At 25.2% G+C, this 10116-nt stretch overlaps 4 protein-coding genes and 1 non-coding gene across 5 annotated transcripts; 4 read left to right on the top strand and 1 right to left on the bottom strand.

Moving 5' to 3' along the window:
- Positions 1-794: 794 nt before the first annotated feature.
- Positions 795-2065, top strand: rpb3 (RNA polymerase II core subunit; the record flags this gene model as incomplete). The annotated part of the gene is made up of 4 exons (XM_629748.1): positions 795-1064; positions 1196-1423; positions 1566-1871; positions 1961-2065. The coding sequence occupies 4 exons, from the start codon at positions 795-797 to the stop codon at positions 2063-2065; spliced, it is 909 nt and encodes a 302-aa protein (XP_629750.1).
- A 749-nt stretch (positions 2066-2814) lies between these two features.
- DDB_G0292246 (hypothetical protein) lies at positions 2815-3966 on the top strand (the record flags this gene model as incomplete). Its single annotated transcript, XM_629749.1, has 2 exons — positions 2815-2842; positions 3104-3966. 2 exons carry the CDS (start codon positions 2815-2817, stop codon positions 3964-3966), a joined length of 891 nt encoding a protein of 296 aa, XP_629751.1.
- Positions 3967-4135: 169 nt separating this feature from the next.
- On the bottom strand, positions 4136-5177 carry DDB_G0292248 (hypothetical protein; the record flags this gene model as incomplete). Its single annotated transcript, XM_629750.1, has 2 exons — positions 4136-4932; positions 5030-5177. The coding sequence occupies 2 exons, from the start codon at positions 5175-5177 to the stop codon at positions 4136-4138; spliced, it is 945 nt and encodes a 314-aa protein (XP_629752.1).
- Positions 5178-5743: 566 nt separating this feature from the next.
- On the top strand, positions 5744-10116 carry DDB_G0292260 (hypothetical protein; the record flags this gene model as incomplete). The annotated part of the gene is made up of 4 exons (XM_629751.1): positions 5744-5774; positions 5914-6018; positions 6218-7177; positions 7420-10116. Coding segments are annotated over 4 exons (3793 nt in total), but the record flags the coding sequence as incomplete, so codon positions are not given.
- On the top strand, positions 5913-5985 carry tRNA-Ile-AAU-12. Its single transcript has one exon. It is a non-coding gene; the product is annotated as a tRNA-Ile (tRNA).

Genomic DNA, 10116 nt, shown 5'->3' on the forward strand with positions numbered 1-10116 from the left:
AATTTAAAAAAAAATTAAAAAAAAATTTGAAATTTTTTTAAAAATTTGGGGGGCTTTAAAAACTTTTTTTTTTTTTTATTTTTTTTTTATTTTTTGCCTCCATTATTTTTTATTTTTTTTTTTTTATTTGAATTGTGTATCTTATTTTTTTATTATATACTTCATTTTATTGAGAGGTTGTAAAAATAAAAAAATAAAAAAAACAAAAGATAAAATAAAAATTAATTAATAATTTTTGTTTTTTTATTTTTTGTGTGAATCCCTTTTAAAAATTTTCTCAAATAAACTACTTCAAAAGAATAATAATTAATTTTTTTTTTTTTTTTTTTAGTTTTTAATTTCTATTTTTATTTTTATTTTAGTTTTAATTTCTATTTTTGATTTTTAATAGTTTTAATTTATTTTAAAAATTTCGAACATCTATTTTCTTTTTTTTTTTTTTTTTTTTTTTTTTTAAAAAAAAAAAATATAATAATATAACCTTTAATAAAATTTTAATAATTATTATATCAATATGGCAGAAAAAAGGATTTCAATTCGCCCCTTCCTCTTATCACTAAAAAAAGTAAAAATGAAATAATAAAAATAAAAAATTTTTGGAAAAAATTTGAAAAAATTTGAAAAAAAAAAAAAAAAAATTGAAAAAAAAAAAGTAAAAAAAAAAAAATAATTTCTTTATGTTGATCTGGCGACCTAGGATTAAATAATAATAATATAAATTTAGCGATAAAATTCAAATATTAAATATACACACACTACACACAATATATATATATATTCATAGATAAAAAGAAATGTCACAAACAGTATCACAACTTACCAGACAACCAGAATTGGAAATTTTAGAAATTAAAAATGATAGTATAATATTCATTCTTTCAAATACAGATATCAGTGTTGCAAATGCACTAAGAAGAGTTATGATTGCAGAAGTACCAACAATGTGTATAGATTTAGTTGAATTTGAATCGAATAATTCTGTGCTTTGTGATGAATTTATAGCACATAGATTAGGGTTAATACCATTAGTTAGTGATAATATCGATAAATTTTGTTATACAAGAGTATATTTTATTTATTCATTACAATAATAATAATAATAATAGTAATAATAATAATAATAATAAACAAAATCAATAATAATAATAATAAATTAAAATAAAATAATAACAACATAAACAATAATTCTATATAGGATTGCAGTTGTTCAGATAGATGTGATCAATGTAGTGTTGAACTAAGATTAAATGTTAAATGTACAGAAAATAGACCACGTGATGTTACAAGTTCAGATTTATTATCACAAAATAGTGCAGTAATTCCTGTATCTTCACAAGTAACAAGTTCAAATAGTGAACAAGAAATTCCAATTGTAAAATTAAGAAGAGGACAAGAAATTAAATTAAGAGCAATCGCTAAAAAAGTAATTAATTAATCAATCAATGTATAAAAAAAAAAAAAAAAAAAAAGAAAAAAGAAAAAGAATTTAAATATTCATATTTTTATATTATTTTTTTTGTTTGTTTTTTTTATTTTTATTTTTATTTTATTTTATTTTATTTTAGGGTGTAGGTAAAGAACATGCAAAATGGTCACCATCATGTGTTGCAACATATCAATTTCAACCAATTATTGTATTAAATCAAAATAGAATAGATGAATTAACAGATCAACAAAAAGAGGAATGGGTTGGAAGTTGTCCAACCAAAGTTTACAGTTATAGTCCACATCAATCAACACAACAAGTAACAATCGAAGATCCATTAAGATGTGTTTATTGTTTGGAATGTAAAAAGAAAGCAGAATCATTTGGTAAACCTGATCTTGTACATTTAGAACAAAAACAAGATAAATTCATTTTTACTGTAGAGGTAAGAACTTTTTTAAAATATACATACATACTCTATCTATCTATTATTTAAAACTGATATTAATATTATTTTAATTTCATAATTTATAGAGTTCAGGTGCATTAAAACCAGAAGATATTGTTTTATATGCTATTCAAATTATTAAACGTAAATTAACAGACATTCAAGGTCAAATGGCCGAAGGAATGCTTTAAATAAATAAAAAAAAAAAAAAAAAAAAAAAAAACAAAAACAAAACAAAACAGAACAAAACAAAACAAAAATATTATTGTTAAAAAAAAAAAAAAAGTCTAACCAGGGTTATGTTTGTCGTCAAAAAAAAGTATTGAGTTTGTGTATATGTAAATTAATGGTTTAAAAAAAAAAATAAAAAATAAAAAATAAAAGGAAATAAAGAATAAAAATTAAATTTATTAAAGTAGATTAAAATATTTTATTAATTTTTATTTTATTTAATTTTTATTTTTTTGTTTGTTTTTTTTTAATTATTTATTTAAATTATTTTATTTATTTTATTTTATTTTTTTTTTTTCTAAACTATTCATAACATGTAATGCCGTTGTAAATGTTGAAATTTCAATTTAAAAAAAAAAAAAACTAACAAAAAAAAAAAACTAAATTAATTTTTAAAATTAATTATAACCAAATCAGGTAATGTGGTGGTTTGTAAACGATTTCTTTTTTTATTTTTTTTGTTTTGTTTTTTTTTATTTTTTATTTTTTTTTTTTATTTTTTTTTTATTTTTTTTATTTTTTTATTTTTTTTTTTTTTGGTTTTTGTTTTTTTTTTTTTTTTTTTTTTATATTGTTTAATATCACACGACAACACAATTGTTTTTTTTTTTTAAAAATATTTTTTTTTAAACATCTAATCATAAACATTATATAATAAACAACTAACAAACAATAAAAAAAAAAAAAAGTAAGTCAAAAAAAAAAAAAAATGGTAAAACAAATGAAAATTGCTATAAGTAAGTGTCAATAATTTCATTATTTTTTATTTAATTGATAAGTTTGAATTTTTTTTTTTTGTCTGGTATTGAAAAAAAAAAAAAAAAAAAAGATATTTTTTGAAATTGAAAAAAATAAAAAAAAAAAAAATTCAAATTCGCTCATTTCCAATTTTTTTTTTTTTAAAATTTCCGCTTTTGGTTAACCTTGTTTCTCTTTTTTTTTTTTTTTTTTTTTTTTTTAAAAACATAAATAAAAAATAAAAATATTTTTTTTTTTAGTTGTAACAGATGAAGTATTAGAATGTAAAAATAAAGGTGAATTTTATAGTTTATATGATAATTTTATAAAGAGATATGGATTAATTGATCAACATAATGAATTTGGTAATATTCAAGTTATAACAACAAGATATAATGCAGTTCAAAAAGAATGGCCAACTAATCCATTATCATATGATGGTTACATTATCACTGGTAGTGCATCATCAGCCTATGATAATAATGAATGGATTATACTATTAAAAGAGAGAATCATTGAATTGGATAAACATGAAATGAAAATGTGTGGCATTTGTTTTGGACATCAAATTCTCGTTGAATCATTAGGTGGTAAAATCGAAAAGAATACCAAAGGTTGGGAACTTGGCCAACACTCAGTTCCACTCGATAAAGAAGTTTCAATCATTTTCGATAATATTATAAACAATAAAAATAAAAATCAATTTGATAATGATGATAGTGCAAATAGTAGTAGAAGTAATTCACCAATTTTAAAATTAGATGGTGCTTCAACTCTAACACCAACAATAACCAATGATGATAGTGTTTTATTAAAAGATAAAATTTCAATTTATCAAATTCATCAAGACCATGTTTCAATTTTACCAAGTGATATGATTTCAATTGGATCCACTGAAAAATCAATTCAAGGTGTTTTAAAAGAATCAAAGAAACAGCCTGGTAATTTTTATATCATTTCATTTCAAGGTCATCCTGAATTCAGTTTTGATTTCATTCATTTGTTAATCAGTGACCTTCATCATGTCGGTCAAGAAATGAAAGATGTTTCCATTAAAACTTTACAACAAACAACTTGCCAACCTTGGTTATCAAATTTAGTTTTTAATTTCTTTAAAAACTGACCATTATCATCATCATCATCATTATCATCATTATCAAATAAAATCATATATAACACATATAAAATTAATAAATATATAAAATTTAATAAAGTTACTACCAAAAATACCATTTATAAAAAAAAAAACAAAAGAAAATATTTAAATTTAAACTTTATTTAGAATTTAAAAATTAAAATAAGTGATGGAAATCAATTGATTTTGGTGAATCATTAGTGGCTCTTGAAAATGATGTTGTTTTTGTTGATGTTTTTGTGGTTGTTTTGATAAGGTCTGGATTTGGTGTTTCATGTTCTCTATGATGATATTTTTTATTATTATTATTATTATTTAGATGTGGATTATTTTTAGTAATTCTCATTGATGGAGCTTGTTGGTTATCACCAAAATATTCTTTATTTTCTAGTTCTTCTTCATTTGCAAATAAACCTTGTTCTTCTTTATTTTCATTTTCATCTTTTGGTTTAACATCCCAACATTGTGATGGTAATTGGAATTTATCATAATGTGGTTTATTTTCATATCTATAATAATTTAAAAGTGAGAAACCTAGATTTGATTTATCTTTGTTACCGAAATTGGCAGACATAAGGGTACATGTATCTTTTTGAATTAGAATACAAGATCTGGTTACATTGCATTGTTGTTTACCTTTGACAATCCATACATCAACATCGGTTTGACCAATTTTTGTAGTTCCTACTTTTTTGAATTTTGGAAGTTTATCTGGGAATGGGAATTGTAATTTCATTGCAACACAGCTTGAATTGTTTACAACATATTGGGTTTGATTTTTACCATAGGCATAGTATTGTCCCCATGTTGTGAAATTTTTTGCAACAATACCATAGTGGACATACATTTGTTGACCTTTAATATCAGCAGTAACAACACCACCTTCATAAAATGAAACTGGAATAACTCCATATGGTGTTGGGAACATAGTATTATAAGCAGACAAAGCAAATTCTGATATTTAAATTTAAAATAATAAAAAAAAAAAAAAAAAAAAAAAATTAATATGTTATTATTAATTTGTTTTTTTTAAAATATATTTTTATTTTACCTGTATAATAACCAGTTAAATTTTTCCAACATTTATGATGTTCAAATCCTTCATCAGATTCCCAATGTGAATCATCAATTGAATTAATATCAAATGATTTAATTACTCCAACTAAAATTATTAAAAAAATTAATAATGAAACTTTCATTCTTATAAATTATTTTAAATTATAATGAAAAAGAAAAAAAAAATGTTAATTATTTATATCACCAAAAATATTTTAATAATAAAAAAAAAAAAAAAAAAAAAAATTAAAATTAAATATAGTTTTGTTTGGGGTTAACATAAGTGGTTATAAACCCCATTTTTTAGAAAAAAAAACAAAATAAATAAAAAAAAAATAATAATCATTTTTTTTTTTTAATGTTTTAATGTAACCACCATCTTATATTTTCAAATAATAATCAGAGTTTTTTTTTTTTCCTTTTTTAAATTTTAGTATTTTTAATTGGGAAAAAAAAAAAAGGTTTGGAATGGCAAAAAAAAAAGAATAAAGTTTTTGTTAATTAAAAATTCTTTCTTACTTTATTTTTTATTTTTTAATTTACTTTCAAATATTTATTTGATAAATGCCAATTATTTCCAGAGCTTACACAAATTAAAATTGTATTTTTTAATTTTTATTTTTTATTATTTTTGTTTTTTTTTTTTTTTTTGTTCTTTAAATTTATATATAAAATTCACTTATATTTATTAATTAATTAATTTAATATTATGAGATTTATTAAAATAATTAAGTATACATGTTAATGAATTAATAAATAATCAATAGTTATTATAAGTAATGAAAACACTTTTGAAAAATTATTTTTTTTTGTTTTTAATGTGGAATAAAATTTTTTTGCGAGGTGAGCAACCTATTTTCGATCGAAAAATATAAAAAGCTCGATTAGCTCAGTCGGCAGAGCGTGGTGCTAATAACGCCACGGTCGCAGGTTCGATCCCTGCATCGAGCAAGCATTTTCTTAAAATTCATAAAAACATCGTTGGTTCGATTCCGAGAGAAAAAACTAAGAAATAAACGAGAATTTATACATATAATAAATAAATCACTGTTATATCTTCACCGCCACATTCATTCCTCTTAATTTTACCCTATTTTTGCTCATTAAAGAAAGGGCTATCGTCCTATATACTTTTCAACAATGGCTGATGATCACTCAACTGAATTACAGTTAAATCATACAGATAACAACACAACCAATACAAATAATACCTTCACAACCTCAACAACAAAAAACAAAAGTGTAAAAATCGACACACCTAAAAAACAAACCCCAACAAACCAACTTTTACTAAACAAAGGACTTGATAATCAATTAGATATCATTGCACCTCCATCAATCACAAGACCACTCTCTTTCTTAGAAAAAAACAATAACACCATCAACATTAAGTGTTACTTTAATCAACCACTCATCCGTGAAGAATTAACCTCAAAAGATGACACAAGAATTCAACAAATTCACAAAAACATTCACAAACTCTTCGAAGATATACTGTCGCCATCAGCATTCAAAATAATTGGTGCAACTGCCTTCGTAAATTGCAACGTTGATAAATTAACTTCAATAATCAACCTTCAAAACCAACTTGCACTAAATATCGACAAACTCAACTATAGATTCGATATATCATCAAATGATTATGCAATCATTAAAACATTCATTAAAACGTACTCACCCAAACATGCAAACGATGCAATTACAAACAACCTCACTAAATTCACCAGTTGTACATCAATTGAATCATTTACTGTCACATACTCATATGCTGTTGCGTTTAAAAGCTACATTATAACATATCATCTAATTGATCACACACACAACATTGTTGATCAAAAGATCGAACAACCATCTGGTATCACAAGATATATCAAAGCTGCAACACGTAGTGTCACTAAACACAAAATTCAACATGCAAAAAATGCAGATATGGCAACAACTATAAAAAATGCCATCACAAACCCAAACATGAACAAAAACAATCAACCACCAAAAAACAACATTAACACCCCACCAATCAACGAAATTGCAAATTCCAATCGCAATAATAACTCACTTCAAAATAGTGGTTCAAAAGCTATACTAAATGAATCACTTGATATTAACAATCAATCCCAAAACAATAATGAAATTTCACACAAAAGTGATTCTTCAAATAATAATAACGGGAAAAACTCATTATCAATGAGCAATCCAACCGATCCAACAATTGTACCACAAAAACCTCTACAATCTCAACCAAACAAACCAAGTGCACCAACTCCAAATACAATAAATACAAGAAGAAGCAGCAATGCCCTGACTACACAACCAGTCAATACTGGTGCTGCCAAACCTAGTAAGGTATGAGCTCAAAAATCAACTTTATAACATGGAATTGTAGAGGATTCACTGAAAACCCAAACAATCAACACAATTCCTACCAAAAAGCTGTTGACACACTACAACTACTTATTTCAAAACTTCCACCTCGTCCAACAATCTCAATACTCACTGAACTCAATTCATCACCATTACAACTTAAACATGATTTTCCCGATCACATCATCTCTGTCACCAAACGAGGAAATGGTGTAATCATCATTAACCATAACCCAAACACACTCAAACTCAAACACATATCAACAATTGATGGTAGAGCTATTTTAGCAGACGTTATATTTCCAAATCAATTACCAATTGGTATTCTTGGAATTTACGCACCAGCATCAAATAATACCATCAAAAAGAATTCATATGCAACTTCACTACAAACACTTCTCCACAACCACTCAACAAACCCAATACCAAACCAATCCCAACATGTATCTATTATCGCAGGAGATTTCAACTGTATCCACAACGACAATTCACTATTAGACGATATTATCCAATCCTACACATACCAACACCATCTAATTGATCAAGGTGAATTTAAAAACACTCCAACTCATACACATGGCAACAGATTAGATAGAATATATACTCAATACAATAGAATAGACCCTGAAAATATATATACACAAGTCCACCAAATTCCATCTTCATTATCAGATCATAATCCAATATCAACAACAATTTCTTCACCTTTTCAAATAAATAAACATAAGAAAAGATGGATATTATCACCTGGTACTGCAAATGACCATGAAGCAATCAATATTATCAATCATTTAATAACTAATCACAATAACACATCAATCAATCAATTTACAAACTGGTCAAAAGTAAAATCAAAAATTATTAAAACTCTAAAAAACTATCAATATAACAAAGACAAACAAACTCAACGTGCAAAACAAATACTATTAGAAAAAGCAGCAAAATTCAAACATCTTGAAGAACAATGCATCGCTGAATACAATATTATATGTAACAAAAACAAATTACATCAAAACCACACAAACATATTAAAAAAACATATAAATTTAGAAATACCTAGCAAGTATCTATCAGCAATACTAAACAAAAGATCAAAAGATGCAAAAATTGAATCAATCCAATATGGTAACATCATTACATCCGACCCCGACCAAATTGAAAATGCGTTTGTTGAATTCTACACAAATCTATATAGCTTACAAATATGTTGTCCAATTACTCACCAGCTCATGCTAAACACATGGCCCATCATAAAAAATGAATATTGGAATGGTTTAGACTCACCATTTATACAAGATGAAGTTGAAGCTGCAATTAAAACCTGTAACCCCAACAAATCACCCGGTCCAGATGGCGTTACAAATGCATTCTACATTAATCATCTAAACCAAGTTAAACCAATTCTCACTACATTATTCAACGATATACTAGAAAATCCTCACCACATCACAACAGAATTCACAGAAGGTCTTATACACACAATATACAAGAAAGGCAACCCCTTACTCATATCAAATCGTCGTCCCATTACACTTCTAAACACTGATTACAAGATCCTCTCCAAAGTAATCAATGCACGTCTTCTGAGAATACTTCCTTTCATCATCAACAACAACCAAACTGGTTTCGTACCCCACAGATTCATCATAGACAACATCATCAACATCAATGAATTAATCAACTACCTCAAATCTAAAAACCTCCCTGGTATCATCACACTATTTGACTTCTTTAAAGCATTTGACTCTATCTCTCACGATAGTATTAAAAGAACATTAATTCATATTGGTATACCAATAAAATTAATAAATTTAATCCACAAGCTATTATCTGACTCACAAGCAAAAATTTCAATTAATGGTAAAACGACCAGAAAATTCGATATTAAAAGAGGTGTAAAACAAGGTGACCCAATCTCAGCCACTTTATTTGTAATTGTAATTGAAATATTAGCAAGAACAATAAATGCAGACAATTCAATAATTGGATTACCAATTTCACCCAATCCACAAATTAAAATCAAATTTACCCAATTTGCAGACGACTCTACAACATACAACATCAACTACGAACAACAACAACAATCAATCAAACATTTCGATAATTTCTGCGCTTCAACATCATCATCTTTAAATTTTGACAAAAGTGCAATAATAGAAATCAACCCCCACAAAATCACTGATAAACACATAATAAACAACATTCCACAATCAAAAAGAATTCCAATAACCAAAAAAGATCAATCAGAAAGAGTTCTTGGCTATTTCTTTAATCATAATGGTTTACATAGGAAATTACCAGAAACAATGAAAACACTGATTAAATCATTAGTGCTATGGAAAACTAGTGGCACAACATTAAAAACAAAAACAACCATCATAAACACCTACTCACTATCACCAATAACATATTTATCATACCTTGAAGAATTTACAAAAGATGAAGAAATTCAAATTAATAAATTAATCTCATGGTTTATGAATTCTCCCGCAAATTCTGAATCACCAACTCTCGATACCAATTCCATTGAAAACAACACATCAACCATCCATTCACGTGCAAAAATACCTTTGATGTGTTATGATAGATCATTAAAACCATTAAAAGAAGGAGGTTGGGGTATGTGGAATATCCAATTACGACAAGTTGCTCAAAAGATTTGGATATACAACAGATTTTTACAAATGCATAAATCTGCAAACAATTCAATATACATGATAA

The sequence above is a fragment of the Dictyostelium discoideum genome (genome assembly GCF_000004695.1).
Source record: "Dictyostelium discoideum AX4 chromosome 6 chromosome, whole genome shotgun sequence".
Taxonomy (NCBI): Eukaryota; Evosea; class Eumycetozoa; order Dictyosteliales; family Dictyosteliaceae; genus Dictyostelium; species Dictyostelium discoideum.